The sequence below is a fragment of the Mesocricetus auratus genome, unplaced genomic scaffold (genome assembly GCF_017639785.1).
Source record: "Mesocricetus auratus isolate SY011 unplaced genomic scaffold, BCM_Maur_2.0 Super-Scaffold_100033, whole genome shotgun sequence".
Lineage (NCBI taxonomy): Eukaryota > Metazoa > Chordata > Mammalia > Rodentia > Cricetidae > Mesocricetus > Mesocricetus auratus.
The window spans coordinates 10,875,163-10,894,275 of NW_024429213.1; the positions used below are offsets into that span (position 1 = coordinate 10,875,163).

The window sequence follows — 19,113 nt, forward strand, 5'->3', positions numbered from 1 at the left end:
CTGACTTCAAGCTGTATTAGAGAGCTATAGTCCTGAAAATAGCTTGGTATTGGCACAAACATAGACAGGTAGACCAATGGAATTAATCCACAAACCTATGAACACCTGATTTTCGACAAAGAAGCTAAAAACGTACAATGGAAAAAAGAAAGCATCTTCAACAAATGGTGCTGGAATAACTGTATGTTGGTATGTAGAAGGTTGAGGATAGATCCATATCTATCACCATGCACAAAACTTAAGTATAAATGGATCAAAGACCTCAACATAAATCCAGCCACACTGAACCTGTTAGAAGAGAAAGTGGGAAGTACCCTTGAACGAGTTGGTACAGGAGACCACTTCCTGAACATAACACCAGTAGTACAGATGGTAAGATCAACAATTAATAAATGGGACCTCCTGAAACTGAGAAGCTTCTGTAAGGCAAAGGACACAGTCAGCAAGACAAAAAGGCACCCCATAGATTGGGAAAAGGTATTCACTAACTCCACATCTGACAGAGGGCTGATCTCCAAAATTTACAAAGAACTCAAGAAGCAAGTCTCCAAAACACCAAAGGATCCAATTAAAAAGTGGGGTACTGAACTAAATAGAGAATTCTCAATAGAGGAGACTAAAATGGCTGAGAGACGCTTGATAAAGTGCTCAACATCATTAGCCATTAGGTAAATGGAAATCAAAGCAACTCTGAGATATCATCTTACTCCTGTCAGAATGGCTAAAATCAAAAACACCAATGACAGTTTATGATGGAGAAGATGTGGAGAAATGTGAACACTCCTACACTGCTGGTGGGAGTGCCAGCTCGTACAGCCACTATGGAAATCAGTATGGAGATTCCTCAGGAAAATGGGACTCAGTCTACCACAAGACCCAGCAACTCCACTCTTAGGCATATATCAAAAGATGGCGATTCACACAAGGATGTCTGTTCCACTATGTTCATAGCAGCATTATATGTAATAGCCAGATCCTGGAAGCAACCTAGATGCTCCACAACCGAAGAGTGGATAGAGAAAGTGTGGTACATTTACACAATGGAGTGCTACTCAGCAGAAAAAAAAACAATGGAATCTTGAAATTTGCAGGCAAATGGATGGAACTAGAAGAAACCATCCTGAGTGTGAGGTAACCCAGACACAAAAAGACAAACATGGTATGTACTCACTCATATATGGATTTTAGATATGGATCAGGGGAGTGTCAGCCTACAATCCCAGTGCCATTGAGTCTGGGAAACAGGGAGGATACAAAGAGAGATGCATACCTCAGAGAAGTGGAATGAGGCAAGATCTCCTGAGCAGATTGGGAACATCGCAAGAGGGGAGAGGGAACCAGGAAAAAGAGAGGGGGAGAAGAGGAGGGGAGAAGAAGGCATGGGGGAGCAGGAAGGTTGAGTCAAGGTAAGAATAGAGGAGAGCAGGATGAGAGATACCATAATACGTCGAGTCATTTTAGGCTTGAGGAGAGAGATGACACTAGTGAGATCTCCAGAGATGTACAAGGATAAGATCAACTGGCAAACTAAGCAATAGTGGAGAGACTACATTAATAGCTACACACACACACACACACACACACACACACACACACACACCCCTCTGAAATGCAAAGGACTGAGACGAAAGAAGCAACGAGGAAGATGAGAGTGGTACTCATTTAGGGATATTTAAATTATAAAGCCACTAATAGAATTAATTCTACACAATTGTAGAAATAAAATGTCAGGCATCAAGACCATGCCTGTGACAGTTGATTGGGATCAAAATATTCCAGTCTTGGTGTCACTTCGGAGGAAGATGGGGGTTCTGATTAACTTTAAATTTCAAATATGTGTGTTAAGAAATTAATGTTAATCACTAAAGTGTAAATTACCTTATACTATAAATATATGATGCATATTTTTTTCAAAAAAGAAATAGGATGACACAATTCAAGAGAAGACAAAAAGAAACACAATTTTGGAAAAATGTAACATGGTAGAAATAAAGTCAAGTGTGTTTGTAACAATAATACATAACTAGACTTAGCTGTCAATTAAGGCTGCCTCACAGTGACCTAAAGATGTAATCATATGCCACCTGAGAAGCATATCTGAACTACACAGAAACACACTAAACAGAGGGATAGGAGATAATTCTTTTGGTAAATATCAGTAAAAAGAAAGTTCCTAGAACAACTGTAATTTCAAATAAAGTGAACATTAAAGAGAAATCATTATTAGTGATAAAAGGAAGCATGTTCACCTTGCACGTCCCTAGCAGTATAGCTTAAAAATAAGCAAAATATGGCAAAATCCACAATCTTTTTGTTTTGTTGTTTTTGTTTTGAGACAAATTTTCTCTGTGTAATCCTGGCTGTCCTGGAACTCACTCTGTGTAGTCCTGGCCTCACATCAGAGATCTACCTGCCTCTGCTTCCCAAGTGCTGGGATTAAAGGCGTGTGCCGTCACAGTCTGATGAAAATCCACAGTTTTAGTGGGTAGTTTTAAATATACGTTCAGGGAAATGTATTAAACAAATGAACCCTTCATAAGAACATGGACTTAATATTTTAAGATTTATAAAATTTATTAATTGAATGCAGTTGCAGCTTGTCCTCCCCTCACACCCAACAACCAGAGAGTACATGTACTGTTAGGCACATATGAAACAAACAGTGCACCCACTAGGATGCAAAGCAGACCTCAACAAATAGGAGTTATTTTTTCCTATGTGCAAAGTGAAAAACCAATTCCATCATAATAAGCACACAACAAATGAATGACAAAGTTTCATGAAACATCAATCAGTACTGTGGCATAACATATTGCTCTTGCTAAGAAGAAAGGCCTTTTGCTATTTTGGATTAGCTGTATGACTATTTATCCTCTCTTGAGAATTATAATCAAGAACTGACTGTTCTTGGATAGGAAGTCCCCAGTGAGAAGAGCATTGTGGGACAATATTTTTGTACACTGTGAAGATGTGTTTCTGCCAAGGCACCTTCTGATTGATTTAATAAACAGCTGAATGGTCAATAGCTAGGCGGGAGAGGACAGGTGGGATTTCTGGGCAGAGATAGGAACTCTGGGACGAAGAAAGGCAGGACTCACCAGCCAGACACAGAGGAAGTGAGACATACAGTACTGAGAAGAGGTAACAGGCTTGTGGCGGTACATTGATTAATATAAATGGGTTAATTTAACTTTTAAGAGCTAGTTGAGAGCAAGCCTAAGTTAAGGCCAAGATTTCATACTTGAAAATTTGCCAATGATAATTGTCATTACTTGGGAGCTGGCAGTCCAAAGATTTGCCACACATTTATCAAAGAGAGGACCGGTATCTAGAATATATGAAGAACTACTATAATTCAATAAAGACAGCTGAGTTGTAGACAATCAAAAATACTTGAACACATGCCAAGGGAATATCAAAATGGCTAATGGGAAGAAAATAAGTATTCAGTATTGTTAGTCACAAGGAGAAGAGAAATTAAAATAAGATTCCACTATATATCCACTGGATAGCTAAAATAAAACATTGAGAATAGGAAATGCTAGGGAGGAGATGGAACTAGAGAGCTTTTTGTACTGTTGGTTGGATTATTAAATCTATTTTAGAAAAATCATTATATCTATTTTAGAAAAAATGTTAAGCACTATCTCCTAACTTAGGAACATATATTATTTTGAAGTAATTCTACACATGTGTTTATGGTCATAGAGAAGGATGTGCCATGGTGTCTATTCTAGTTCTATTCATGCTATCTAAAACCTGAAAATAATGCCAATGCACAGCAATAATAAAACAGACACATTGTGCCATATTTATGGAGTGCAATCCTATATGGCAATGATGATGAATGTACATGGAATGGTCCATATATATATATATATATATATAATTATATTTGTATGAAGTTTAAGTACAGACAAAACCAACCTTTGGTAATAGTGTACAGAGCAGTGGCTGCTCCTAGGTGGGGATATGGACTGTGGTTGCTAACAAACAACAAGAAAACTTCAGGAGTGTTGAGAATATTTTGTATACTGGCTTTCACTATGTATAAGTTCAAGATGTATACTTAGCAGCTTGTCTATCATTTTATTTCTAATGATTCAAGGAAGATACTACATCTGTGTCTTTTAAATGTTTAAAAGGAGAATGTGTATTGTTCCTAAAAGTTGAAATGTGAATGCTTTAAATTTTGAAGTAAAACCAATCTCAGTCCAAATGTTTCATATTAAAAGTATGTAATGCAGAGATCTGAATTTAATCTACATAGGTTTCTTACCAAAACACACTAAAAAAAACCCTATAGCTTTCAAGATGGTGAACCATGGGATCAAATGTAGTTAAAATGTTACAGAAAGGCCTCATTTTAATATACAATGCAAATTTAAAAATAAAATAGTAAAAAAGTTTTGAGAGGCGTATGTTTCTAAGACACTGACCTTCCAAAGGGGACATCTGAAGGGGCAATGTCCTTTGTATATCTTGTAGGGTTTATGTTGGACAGAGTTGGGACTCACAAATGTATTTAGCTGGGAAGCCACCGTTATCCTAATTCCAGGCTGTTGTACAAGGAATAAGGAGGTTTTCCAGATCCACTACCTTGCCAACTAATCATTTTTTAAAATTTATTTGTTTTTATATTTTATGTGTATTGATCTTTTGCCTGCATGTATGTCTGTGTGAGCTAGAGGCAGTTGTAAGATGCTATGTGCGAGCTGGGAATTGAACCAGGGACCTCTGGAAGAGCAGTCAGTGTTCTTAACCTCTGAGCCATCTCTCCAGCCCCCCAACTAATCAATTTAGGTTTTTACTGACACTTCTCTTTTTGATGACTCATCAAAAAACAATGATTGGTACTGGTTTTTGTGGCATACGCCAGTAGGATCTGCTGAAAAAACAATGATTGCAATTCATGTGTCATACTATACCTATGTTAAAATGGCATTCATATCAAATGTGAGCATTTCATACTTTAATACAGATTAGGGCACTGAGGCATTGAATTGTTCCTTAGGTCATGCATACTCAATCCGATCTAGAGGAGAACGTAAAGACGGAGGAGCATGCATTTATAGAAACGATGAAAGAATTAACAGATAATCATTGCATTTTAGAAAAGAATTGAGACTTTCAAAACTCTGCTGAAGTCTTTGTATTTCTTTCATGAACTGCAGAGACATGAAGTACTATGAAGGCTCTAACTCTGTGGCTAACAGTCTATCTTACTCTTGATAACCATTTTAAGTTTCTGAGATATCCATGATAAAAAAACAACAACCCTCTAGTGTTTAGGTTAGGTGGGAATACTCAAAGATAGCTGTGTCCATATATAAAATGCAAAGAGCAGGACAGAATTGGAATATGTGTGCAAAGATTTTAATTACAATCAAAAGAAGAGAGCCATAACACAGCCATTTGTAATTGCTCTATTTATTAATACATATATCACAAATGTTCACAATATCAATGCATTCTTGTTGGCATGCTAGACAGAGGCATTATTTTTAAGATCTTTAAAAAATATTTTGACTTTCTTTTCCCCTCTACAGTCACTTTAAATTGATCTGATGAGGTCCTCCAAGTCTATAATGTCAGTGCAAGGAAAAAAATACAGAAAGAAAAAGTAAAATAATAGAAATTAGTTGTGGCAAATCAGAAGTAGTATATGCGCCTTCAGGGAGAGTAACAACATAACCTTGTAACAGGATTATACAGGTTTCATCTGAGAGGAAATCCTACACTAAGCTGTCTCTCCACACCCACATGTGGAACAATTATGAGCAAGGAGGCCACCTAATGCTTAACAACAGTTTCTACCATGTATGCCACATGCTGTGTTCGCCTCATAAATAACTCCCACTATGTCTCTCCACATGTCTTGACAGTAAAGAAGATAGGAAAGAACCCCAGTAAAGGGCAAACCAAACCAAATCAGATTAAGCCAAAAGAAAAGATAACTACCATCTGCTTATTTACGGAAACGTGTGTGGCATTCATGGACCACAGCGAGGGGCTGACTGAAGCCTCCCCTACTACATGCAGGGCCACAAGGGGCCAGTGATGATGTGATAACCAGTCACCTACAGTTGGACCAAGTACATATGAGAGAGCTGGCACTCACAGGGCTTTCGGGTGGGATTCACTATGACTAGCTGCAGGGGGCATGGCTACACTGTGTGGCATAACAGGGCTTCACAAGATGGACACTACACATGATGTGCGCTGAAAGGCAGAGCATAGACTGGATAGGAGTGTCAGTTGCACACGGGGGTGGGCTTGGGGGAGCGGGTGGTGGGAGCAGGGCGGGATGTTATGTACTGTGCTCTAACGTTCTTTGGAAGTCTTTCAGAGATAGCGGCAGTTCCTTTTAGAAAACAGGCCTCTTATTCCATAGTTCTTGAAAGACTGCGAGAAAGAGAAGGAGAAAATGTGGGAGTTATTCACATGTAAGGTGAAGAGTAAACATTCCCAAGGTTTCACAATGGCGTCTACCCCACCTCCTTCCCAGCATACAGATGTGAGAATTCCATTCATGGATAACACCTTGTAGTTCAGCAGCTGAGCACTCTTCCTCTCACTTGAAGGGAAGTATGGGCACCAAATGGAAAAATACTCCCCACTGCCACTTACCTTCTCTTTACACCATCTCATACTGATTGGCCGTGATGAACCGGGACAGACAGCAAGCCAGTAGCATGCCAATCAACTGTTGCCAAGGAAAACAAATAAAGAAGAATCTCAAGTCACAGAGATATACTCTTCTTCAGCTATAGATGCATTTAGTTTTGATACATAGCAACCGTTTATATCTATCTGTCAGCATAATGAGCTGTCATGATACACATGGGTCTCTAGATATAACTTTTAGTAAATAGAGGTTTTCTTATATGGAAAGAGCAAAGGTCAGGAGTGAAGAACATATCGGATTTGAGGTAGTCTAAGTACTGGTGTGAGCCAGTGGGAAGTTCTTAAACTGGCTACAAAGTTCAGAAGTAGCTCACTCTGGCCATTTCAGAACAACTTGGGATAGCAACTAGTATTAAAATATGATCATGCTTTGAGATTAATACAAAAAATAACATGGAATTGGTGTGATATTAACAGAAAGGCTAAATTTTAATTCAAAGGCATAAGCTTTGAATTATTTGGAAGGTTAAATATATTTGGCAGATTTCTCAACACGGTGTGATAATCTAGTTATACTTGACTGACAGAATAGTGTTTTGTTTTTTCCTTGAGACAAGAATAGAGACTGGATTCATTTTCCAGTGAGATAACAAAGCCATCACTTTAAGAGGTGAGTCGGGAGAGGGGAAACTGAAAAATAGAGCTTTAAATGTTTTTTGTTTCTCAATCATGTAGCTATTACTGGCCTAAACAGGCCCACATACATTCAGTGTCCACTTCCTAGTTTTCAGAGTCCACACAAAAACTACTCATAGTTGCCTTACCACTTCCATAGAGAACCCTGGTCTCTCCCTTCTTTGTGCCTTGGATTAGCTTGTGGCACAGGTGAATCTGATGAAAAATGATTCTGGCAGTATCAAGATACCCTTAGTCACATCTTTAGTAACCAATAGTCATAACCCAGGTGGATCAGAATTCCTTGGAGAGGTATTCAATGGTACACTTGAGTCCAGAGGCCATTTTTCTTTAGCTAATAGTGCCTTGTCTTTAAGAAACTGGCCATGTCTTGTTGTCTTATAGGTAGCAGTGACCTCTAAAGATACAAGTACATCATTCCATGTTTATATGTATTATATAATATATATATATTATCCTGCATTTACTGTGGAGTTGCCAAAGGTATAAGGGCTGAATGAGAACCTAAATTCCTCCAGGAGTGCAAAAAGTTTGAAACTTACAGCATGTCTCTTTCTAAAAGACTGATAGTTTCCAAGATCAGGAAATTTCAGAGTACATTTCACAGAGCAAAAAATTATATTATAATAAAAACTAAATAAATACTGAAAGTGTATAACACATTCAGATATAATAAAATAAAGAATCATCTTTACTACAACTCTTTTTAATATTTTAATTTCAGCTTTCCAGATTTCTTAAGAAAATAGGTTTAATAGGTCAACTATCTTTCCCAAACTATACAGGTAGTCTTCATAAAGATTAATGTTGCAACAGCTCCGTATCTGAGACTAGCCCCACCTCTTTATACCCTGTATACAGAAAAGGTTACAGGCATTTTAAGGGACTCCTAAAGAATTACTGGCATAGAATAAATCATCCCATCAGATTGTAGGCCCCAACAAAGGCCCTGGAAGGAGGGGAGAGGTCAGGAATGAATTGGTAGGAATGGGTTCTGTATTTTTTTTGATACATTCCTTTTGCCTTTGAATTAAGGGATTTATTCTCTTTCTTAATAAAAGAAGGGAAATACAGAAGAAGAGAGAGAAGAAGGAGAGATGGAAAGATAGAGAATAAAGAGTATACATACATCATCTCTCCTTCCCCCTCTCACCTACTCTCTCTTTATCCCCTCCTCTATTTCTGTCCAAGCTCCCTTCCTAAAGATGGAAGCTATCAAAACTATAGGGAAAGACAGGTATGGTGACTCACATCTATAACCTCAACATTAGGGAGACCAGGCCCATGTAGGAAGAATGCTTTGAATTGAGTTTAAGCTAGGTTACACAGTGAGTTCCAGGAGAGTCTGGGATAAACTGTGAGACTGTTTCCTCCCAAATAGGAGGAAAGAAACATCTCATCAAAGCATACCCCACTTCTTACTGTAAACTTATAGGGAATACAGAATGTGTCTATCAAGCCCAGTCAATTGTACTTTTCTTGAGAGGACAAAGGTAACAGGAGCTCTGGGGAGTGCTAGCTCAAACTCGGCCATCCGAACAAGAGCTCTAAGCCAAGTTAGCTAACAAGGGACATGGTGCTTACAAGTCAATCAACTGGACTCAGCAGTTTTCCATGCAGCATTACACCACCTTTATTATCTGACACAATAGGTATGCAAGAGGCCAGTTTCTCATACCAGGGTGTAGAAAAAGGGCAAGGGGAAGATGTAAAGTAGACAAAGCAAAGTGAAAGGTGGGAGGGACAGAGGGGTGGGAAGAGAGAAAAGCAGGGAGTAGGTGCTGCTGATCTTTCCCCCACACTTTGGCCTCTGTTTACTAGAGGAGAGTCAAAGCATAACACGTTAATTTATATCAACCAGCATTTGTAAGATTTGACTCTACAGTGTCTGAATGAAGTTTGTGAACTTTGGCCTCTGGGATATTGACTAGGCTCCATGGGGTGATTCTTCCTGAACAGACATCTTGTAAGTGGTTAGTTACCATTGCCCCAGGGAGTTCCTGTATCTATTGGTATCTGGAAACCATGCCTTATCTAACAGAAATTTGGAGTTGATGGAGACATATGTAAATAACTGCTATTCCTAGTATCTTTAGACAGGAAGACCAGCCATGAACGTCCATCTGGGAATTGCCAGCCATGACCAATATTGTAGAATATTATTTTAAGGTGTGCTACATTTGTTTATGCTCCGGAACACATGTTTAACGATGTAAAGATGCTTTGCTTTGTTTATACTGCATTTGTATAACTTTGTGAAGCTGTGATTCTTTGCCTGTCTAAAACACCTTATGGTCTAATGAAGAGCTGAATGGCCAATAGAGAGGCAGGAGAAAGGATAGGTGTGGCTGTCAGGCAGAGAGAAGAAATAGGAGGAGACATCTGAGAGAAACAAAGAAAGAAAGATAAAACAAGGAGACGAGGTCATCAGGGGCTAGCCACTCAGCAATCCAGCCAGAGTAAAGGTGAAATGCCGGGTATTTATAATTAAGAATAAGCCTCATGTGAGATTTATTTGGGAGCTGAGTGGCAAGGCCCCCAAGAGTTGGAAGAGTAAAAAGAATGAAAATACCAACTAACTACAACCATTTCCCTCCCAGGCAGAAGCTGAGCACAGTAGGTGTCAAATCTCTCCTCTGCATGGCCATGCAAGTGAATGGTAGGGAATGCACAATGTTAGTGGTCTTTGTGATTTCTCTTCTTATCTCAACATCTGTGTGGCTCTCGCTAAACCTGCTATAATGTTTCTCTTTTCCTGCTCCTCAGAGTCAAAGCTCCTCTGTCAGTGTTCTAGTGTGTCACAGAGCATCTTCAACCATCCCCAAGCCATATATCTCTTTAACCAGCCATCATCAGGTTAGGTAGCTATTTGTCAAAGAATAAATTCCTTTACAGGGATGCTTGAGAGAAGCGTGAACAACACTTGATACATCTTACCGATGAATACAAGATCTTCCTACCGTTTCACTTACATGCCCATGACTGCATAGGTATAGTCTTAGATAAGAAGCTTCAGCAACAAGATCCCAGGCTCACTGGGGTATTCTTTTCTTTATGTGGAGTATTGGCATTGTGTCACTTTATTTCTCTAGGGAAGTCAGGAAGAAAGACTTCAGGGTGTGTGTGTGTGTGTGTGTATGTGTGTGTGTGTGTGTGTGTGTGTGTGTGTGTGTACACCACACTTCTATATTTCTGGTAGTAAAAACCTGTGGTGAGGAAACTATATGCTCAATGCTGTCAAGTGTATCCTCACATTTGCATGAGTCACAAGGTTTGAGATCCTTGAAATTGTCCCTAGGCCATTACACAATGTTACTAACTGTTATTACTGAAATGTTACAGCAATTGGGAGAAAGTTCAGGGCATTAACTGCCTTTGAAATGTCTCTGGAGACTGAGTTAATTGCACTGTTTGTGAACCCACTCCGCTTTGTCTGTGTGTTGGCATGTTGGGGCTTTAATTCACTCCAGGAGTGTGAAACCATTGAAGTATGTTTCAGGAGGATTTTGAAATTGCAACACAAGAGACACTTGCAGTGACTTACTTCACATGCTCTTGGGAGATGACATGTCATGCAGGTTTTGATAACTACTTAGGAAGAAAAGCAGCTCACTTTCTTTAATGCTAAGCTCTGCTTGGCAGAGACATACTAACAAGTTAAGGATCTATTCCCTGGTCTAAGCAAGAGCCACATAAGTAATAATTTACTAAATTATAAAGTTAAAATTTAGCTACTTTTCTTTGAACTTCATATTTCAATAAAAACATCCCAGGAACAACCTGGAATAAAGCAAAACTGCATTTATATTGCTAAGCAGAACAACAGATGCAGAGGGAGAAAATTAGACTTTGAGATAGCCTCTATAGACATGGAACTTTGCAGCCATTACTGAGATATCAAGTGGGATTTCTGTGAAAAATGATCTGTTAGTGTGAAAAAAATCTGAGTTAAACATAGTTCTTATTAAGCTGCTAAGTATACATGTTAGTCCTTGTACCTACAGCAGTATTATAACAAGGACATATCATTTGTTCAAGAGCTCAGAACCCAGGAAAACAAGACCTCACTGGCTAGGGCAAGGCTAAATTTCAGATTTAACTTAAATGTATTTTATCCTTTAGTATCTTTAGCTTACTTAATTGGCATAATTTTATCTCTCACTAGTATGTAAAATGTGAATAGAGATAAAGAGATGGACAGTTTGATACACAAATAATTAAGTTTCCTCTTAAGAAGCAGAAGAGTCAAATCCAAAGATTAAAATAATGTTCACAATATAAATATTGCTAAATATGAGCTTCCTTCAAGGGGAGCAATGCCATGTGTAATTAACAGAAACCAAGAAAGAACAAAAAAGAAAAGGTCAACCAGGGAAAGAGCCGCCCTCAAATCTAGACCAGCCAGCTGATGTTTGGAGTTGTTTATGGTCCAATAAAGCCAGTACCTTGTTCTGGTACCCTCCATTTGACCTGTGAAGAAGCAAGTTGTTGTACTGGATGTAGTCATTAGTTGAACTGTAACCAATATTCCCTTGACAGCAAAACTTCATTTAAGTTGAAAAAGAAAAATCAATAAACAGATGACCTGAGGCCTAATGAGCAAGGACCTCTGACCCCATATATGGGCCTTCCCCAGAGCACAAGAAGACAGTAGGAGACTCTGGAGGCCAGGGAGACAAACAAGCCTGGGAGGCTGGGATAGGCATCATCATCTGAGTACCTGAGAGAATGCAATTCCAAACGCCACTCCAGCGATGATCCCCATGTTAGTCTCCATGAAACTGGTCACCAGGTCATAACAGCCCTACAAAGAAAATATGGGAAGTCAACCAACCAGTTAGTCAGTCAGCCAGCCAACCAACCAACCAAAGAATTCAAACATACAAAATTATAGAGGATAGTAAAACAAACCCACACAGGATAGTTCCCCTAATAGTATAATTTATAGATATAAAGAGACCTCCCCAACACACAATCCTTGGCAAATTCCAGACATAATTTCACCTATGAACATGTCATTAGTAGTATTAAACTTATCAAGAAATACAAAAGTTCTATGAAGTAAACTCTGTAGAGGCATAAAAGGAAACATGCAAAGATCCAAGGTTATTCCAAAAATTTGAAATTAGGCTGGTCTTTGCGGTGCACGCCTTTAATCCCATCATTTGGGAGGCAAAGACAGGTGGTTGGTTTATGCAGCACGTTCTAGGCTAGCCAGGGCTAGATAATGAGATTTTTGTCTCAAAAGAAAAACAAACACTACCATTAGCATTTTGTATATAAATGATGAACTCTTGGATAAAGAGAAATCATTTGGTCTGAGAAAAGTGTTCAAATAACTGCAAATTTTACAGTTTTGAGTTCTTCCTAGGGAATCCCTTAAGGTTTTTTTCCTAATATATTCTAGAATCTGCTTTGTCAGCATTTACTATGTAACCTTGAGCAAGTCACTTTACCTTTCAGACTGTCACTAACCTTATCCACAAGACCAAGTAAATTTTCTTTTCATCTACAACCTTCAAATACCATGGTTAAATAGAGAAATTGACAGCATTTTAATGTTAAAATTAAAATGCTGTTGAGGTAGATTATATTTTATCAACCTAGTCAAGGTAAGAAAAACCTACTTCTTTTGCATCCTCCATAATACAAAGAAGGCAAAAGCTGACTATTACTACTAAATTCCCTACTTTTAGATCAAACAGTAGGACTAGAAGTGTGCCTGTACACACATATGCATGCATGTGTGTGTTTAAATGAACATATATATGGAACTAACCAAATCAACTTATTTCCTAGCTGACTTATTCAGCAAAGAATACAGGGTATTTTCCAGTAAAGGACTCTGACCTGAATATACAAGTTGTGTGAAAAATGCAGACATTTAATGAAGAGAATCAAAGTGGTTCTTGTTTTTCTGGAGTTCATACTAAGTCATAATAACATCTGAATAACAACAACCCCTCCATTGTCCTTCATTTTTAAATTCCAATTTTGTTTAACAAAGCTCATAGCATGTGGAAATTCTACCAATGCTCCTGCTCTAAATGATCTATCATATTCACAGCATCTTTATACAGAGTTCATTAACATACAACTGTGCTATAACATTGTTTCAATGCAATTCACAAAACATACTCCTTACTATCTGATAGAAATATGAAGGGAAGTGCATGCTGGCTCATGGGGAGTTGTACAATTTGATTCTTTCTGGTAGAAGCTTGCTGATTTCACTTTTACTAGCAATATGATACATCACATTACATTCCAAAGGGTAGCAAGAGGGAGAAACATGTGGGTTAGGAAGGCTGCAATAGGCAGGAAGATAAGCAGCTATTCTAACGCTTTCCCAAATGGTGTTTCTTCAAGCTGGCCATCATCACAGCCTTTTTCCACATAGATGTCCAAGGTGGAGAGTAAGCTCCACATCATCAGCATTAGATTGACCCAAAATATGAAAACACAAGTCTGATCATCTCACACAAATAGAAGCAACACTGACCATTTTCTTAGTCTGTAAACTAGTTGGCAGAGATTTTTATGCTCCCTCCATCATGGCTTTTAATTCTGCACTTAAACCAAGCCTGTGTTTCTACAAGTACAAGTACAGTTTTGACTCTTTTTTTGGTGGGGGCGTGTGTTCATCTTAGTTTCTCCAGTGAGAGGGCTGTACCACTGGGTTTCACATACATTAGAGAAGTACTCTATCACAGAGTAACATCCCAGCTCTGTTTTTGGACTTTTCAAGAGTAACTTTATTTTTGATATGCTCATTGTCAGCCAGTAGGAGCAATCACAAACATGAGTAACTGCATGGCATGAGTTCAGCTATGGCAAAAATAGTTCTCCCTGCTACATCATGTGTAGTTCTTGAATAAGCATCATGGAACTCGTGAGAAATGCCAAACTGGAGGCCCTACCGCAGACCTGTGGAATCAGCATCTGCCACATGCCTGGGTTAGTTTTTTTTTTTTTTTGGTTTTTTGAGACAGGGTTTCTCTGTGGCTTTGGAAGCTGTCCTGGAACTCACTCTGTAGACCAGGCTGGCCTCGAACTCACAGAGATCCACCTGTCTCTGCCTCCTGAGTGCTGGAATTAAAGGCATGTACCACCACTGCCTGGCTTATTTACTTTTTTGGGGGGCGGGGGTATTCCTTTTTAATACTTTTTAGTAAATTTGAATTTATTTTAACAAGCTCTCCGGATATTTCATATGCTCACTAAATCTTGGAAAGGAACTACTCTTCTGAAAAGAAAACCCTAAAAACCCACAAAAAGTTACCTAGTTTTACTATAAGTAAGAAACCAAATTAATACATCCTATCAATAACAGAGTAAACCAAAATGAGAAGATGAGAATGATTTATTTTCTCTGTGATTCGTCATTCAGCCCTAGAGCCTGCTTTCCAAGTAGCACAGTTCTGTAGACGCAAGAATTTCTCTGATACTACAACCATGGGTCATGTTTGCATTCAACCTTAAGTCCTGCACTAAAGTGTGAGCTTATCTATCCACCACCATCTCTCTCAATTTCCTAATATGAAAGTCTGGCTGTCTAGCATGAGATAAATCTAGAGATATGCTAAGTCTCCTAGGAAACACTGAGAAACAGGATGGTTAATTTCCTCACCCTCTCAATGTATCTAAATCAACAGTTGCCAATTGAAAAGCATCTGCCAATGGCAGACTTTATCTATGTGGAGAAGGCAAGTTCCAGAAAGGTTCCAGAAAGCAGAGCCAGTCCTTCTTCCTCTTGTTCTTACAAATTGGCATGCCATTCCTATGGTAGGGGCTCAGCCAGTGCAATTAGCTAACTGAACCTGCAGACATTTCATGTCTTGCTAGCAAAAGAAAATAAACCCTGTGCCCTGAGCCAAATAAGCAATATCCTGTGTAATGGTTCACACCTCCCCCTACCTGCTCCCCACCCAGAATCTGTATAATAGATGCTCCCCAGGTTAGCAAGTAAAAGTCAAAGTTCATCCTTCTGTATTATCAGAGGGTAGGACTCAAAATAGCAAATGATCTAGAGGGATGACCTGCCTATTCTAAACTTCAGGATTCCATAGATTGAGAATGTGACAGTAACTAAGCCCTTCTGGGGGGGAGGATGCTGATATTTATGAACACCTACTACTACAGTCTCCATTCCATTCCTCATCTTCCAGTTGATATGGGTAGCTGCAAGATGCCAAAAGGAGAAATAATTTGTACCAGAGTGTCATGTAGTCATTCCATGAGAAAGTCTAATGAAATTCAGCAGACACATTTCAGCTGCACTCACATTTCTCTCTAGGATTCATGTTAGAGAGAGTCCAAAGGCAGTGACAGAGTATTTACATGATTTTCTCAAGTCTTTGAGGTACTTGGGGAACAATAAACTAGGATTGTAGTAGGGATAGGGGGTGAGGTCAAAGTATAGGCTGTCACCAAAATGGCAAAAAATGCTACCTGTCTTTTCTTCTAAAAATAATTTTACAAATTACAGATACAGTATAGGGCCCAAGTATCCTTGTACTTTTTCAAGATGTATTTTATTTTTTAGTGTGTGTGTGTGTGTGTGTGTGTGTGTATGTATGGGGGGTATGTGTATGTGGGTATGTGCACATGCCTGTAGAGGCCAGAAAAGGGAGTCAGGTTCCCTGGAGCTGGGGTTATAGGCAGTTGTGGGTCAGCTAACCTTAGTACTTGGAACTGAATTCCTGTCCTGTACAAGAGCAACAAGCTCTCTTAACCTCAGAGCCATCTCTCCAGCTCCTAGCCTTCCTTTTAGAGGCTAACAGAGGTATTCCCTATAAGGGTCATTATGAGAAATTAAAAGTAATGCCAACATTGCTGAAGTTACATTTGCATCACAATTAATACCTAGAGTGTCCTCAGTCTGTGCTTGGCACTATGCTTTAGATACTTTATTTCATGCATTCCTCATATTAACTCCAAGGAGCAAAAACTATTATAATCTATAATTTACAGATGGGGAAAACAAACCCAAGAAAGGCTAAGTAACTTCACCAAGATCCCACAACCAGAAAGTGCCTATTCAGAATTTAAACTGAGTCTAGCCTCTGAATTCAGATTTCCATGTCCTTAATTTTCCCAAAGGAAAATGTTTATGTGAAAAAAATTGTTTTACAGAAATTTGATGGGTGCTGTTTTCACAAGCCACATGAAGCAAAGCACTCATTCCCATAGATCACTTCTTGTCATCTATAAATCAAAGTTTCTTATGCAGGCATGGATGCACACTCCATAAAATGGCAGCAAAATGATATGTATATCTGGCTACTCAGTGGAGATTGCCTATGTAAAAGTCAAACAAAGTCTTATGAGAGGCAAAGGCAGCCTCAAAGAATATTCCAATAGGAGTCAGTCGGTGTTCTTGAGGCTGGGATAGTCAATACCCAATCTTCTCGAATCATACCAATAGCAAAGTAAATTTCAGAATGATAAAATGAGCTCCCAGAACAGCAACAACCTTGCAGCATTCTTGTTACAGATCCCAATATAAAATGGGTAAAATACAGAAATGACCTCATAATATTCTAATCTTGAGAGAATAGAATGGCTATCATTTATCATATGAATTATTCAGTAGGTGGCCCAGATAACACAGAACTGTGAAGATATTAGAGACTAGAATGTTTTCTTGGTAAGAGAACAAAATTTGCCCCATAGATAATTAACTATAGGCAAATCCAACAGTACATTCTGCTCCCTTGTTTCTCAAATCATAGCTTATAAAGGGCAGTTCTTTAAATGTTTAAGAATGCTGATAGCATTCCTACACAGTTGTACCATGTCTTCCCTATATTCTTTGGAAAGTGTAATCCAGGATTCAGTTCTCTTCTCCCTGACTACTGGAAGTTCATGTCTCCCCTTTGCGCTGTGAATGAACTTGCACATCTCTTTCCACCATCCTTTTTTTCTCTGCTTCTTTGGGAATTGGGATGTTGACAGTGAGTTGAATTGGAGCTGTTCATTTCTTTTCCTACAACAGTGAAGTCCCTAAAATAAAGGCTGTCCTCCTAGGAGAAGCAGACACTGTCTGTCAACTCTACTCCCTTCTTCCTGCCAAAGACTGGCACCCAGCTGTGAATAATTTCATGTTTCGATGGTATATTAAGTAGAAGAAAGGCACCCAGAAAGAAGAAAGCAAACCCTCTCTGTCTGACACGGGCATCAAGGTTAACAGAAACCATTTGGTAACCCTTCATAGCTGTGCTTGGTAGCTGCTTGCTGTGGGAGAGCCACGTGAGACCAATTGGAGGCACAGCTTCCTCTTTCAGAAGCGAGCAGCCTCAAGTGCTTGCCCTAGACAAGCAAGCACCACAAAGGAAGAGGCTCAACTCCCCCCGAGACTACCCTTTCTAACCTATTTGTCTTAATGTCACAAAAGAACTGTCCTTGTGAACTGCCTGTCTCACTAGGACCAGGGGGAAGACATACCTTCTGGTTCACTTTGGTGGCGGCCACAGTCAGATTGTGCAGATCCAGGGGGTTACAATCAGTTTCATTCATGCAGCAACTGGGGGGGATGCCATGTTCCAGGAAGTAGGGGCTGCTGCTCCAGTTGGTGTAGTTCTGCACGCCACAGCAGCTCAGCTGATAACAGGAAAATAAAATGAATTTGAGAGTGCTTGAGCAAACACGGTGGCCTCCTTGCTTCCTGCCCTGAAACATTTTTTTATGAAAAAGAGCAGCCAGGCTTCCAATATAGCACACCTACCTTAGGTATGGAAAAAATGGGCTCAAGCTCTACTACCAATCCATCGTTTTCTTGGTGCCCATCTGAGCTCAGAAAAGGAAGCTGAATCTGCATTATATTGGCTTTCTTACCATCCACAGTGAAGTACTAGGCTTTGGCCCTTGCTAAATGTCACAGACATGTAAGAGTGCTATTAAACATACAGATGCATACATTAATTCCACCCAGAATACTGGTAAACAGGTAATGTTTTCTCAAAGTTCTCCACTGGATGTACAATAACCAGTTAACAAATAGCTTAGAGAGGGTGGTGTGTCTATGGGACAGAAAGGTTCTATTTGTAAACTATAGCCTACTACATGCCTGTTTCTGTAAAGGTGTTTGGAGAACCCGTCATGCCTGTTTGTTTATGTACTGCCTATTGCCCATGGCTCCCTTGTGCTGTGGTGGCAGAGTTGGTTGTGACACAGAGCATAAGGCCCTCCCCCATTGTCTAAAGTATTTTCTATTTCTCCCTTCTTAGAAAAGGTTTTTGATCTATTGTGTAGAGACTTGGAAAGCAAATGAGACCAAAATGTTATTGATTGGTAAATCTGAGTGTACACTTCTTTGTAGTTTTGATGTTCCTGAAGTCTGAAATGTCATCAAAATAAAATTTAAAATCGTATTGTTTTAAAACATTAAAAAAACATTTTGAAGTTTAAATATAATTACATTGTTTCCCCCTTTGTAGACCATACCCAACAGATCCTTAGTTCCTGTTTGGTCCACTCTCCAGGTTTACTACAGGGCTCCAATAAGTGGCTTCCTTCAGAGAGCCAGCCTTCAGGAATGAACTGTTAGCTAGACTGACACGTAGCCACCACCTAGTTCCTTTCCAATGGTTCATCCTTTAAGGACAAATGGAGTAATCTTGGCATGTTTAGCACTTTCACCAATATAAGACACAGTGTGCCTTTTTGATGCTAACTTTCTAGAAAACCAAATCCTGGACAAATGTTTGGAACCAATTCTTCAGAACAGAACTGGACCAAGAGTTAGAGAACGATTATGAACAGTGTATGCAACTGGTCTAACCTACCAAC

The 19,113-nt window shown here is 39.2% G+C and overlaps 1 protein-coding gene across 1 annotated transcript in view; it reads right to left on the minus strand.

The window, feature by feature from the left end:
* Positions 1 to 5,414: 5,414 nt before the first annotated feature.
* Positions 5,415 to 19,113, minus strand: part of Tspan7 (tetraspanin 7) — a 108,873-nt gene continuing 95,174 nt past the window's right edge. Inside the window, exons 5-8 of the mRNA XM_005080570.4 lie at positions 17,770 to 17,925; positions 12,044 to 12,127; positions 6,631 to 6,706; positions 5,415 to 6,405 (exon numbers count right to left, since the gene is read on the minus strand). Of these exons, the coding sequence (XP_005080627.1) occupies positions 6,638 to 6,706; positions 12,044 to 12,127; positions 17,770 to 17,925 (309 nt within the window). The 3' untranslated portion in view covers positions 5,415 to 6,405; positions 6,631 to 6,637. The remainder of the gene's footprint in view (positions 6,406 to 6,630; positions 6,707 to 12,043; positions 12,128 to 17,769; positions 17,926 to 19,113) is intronic.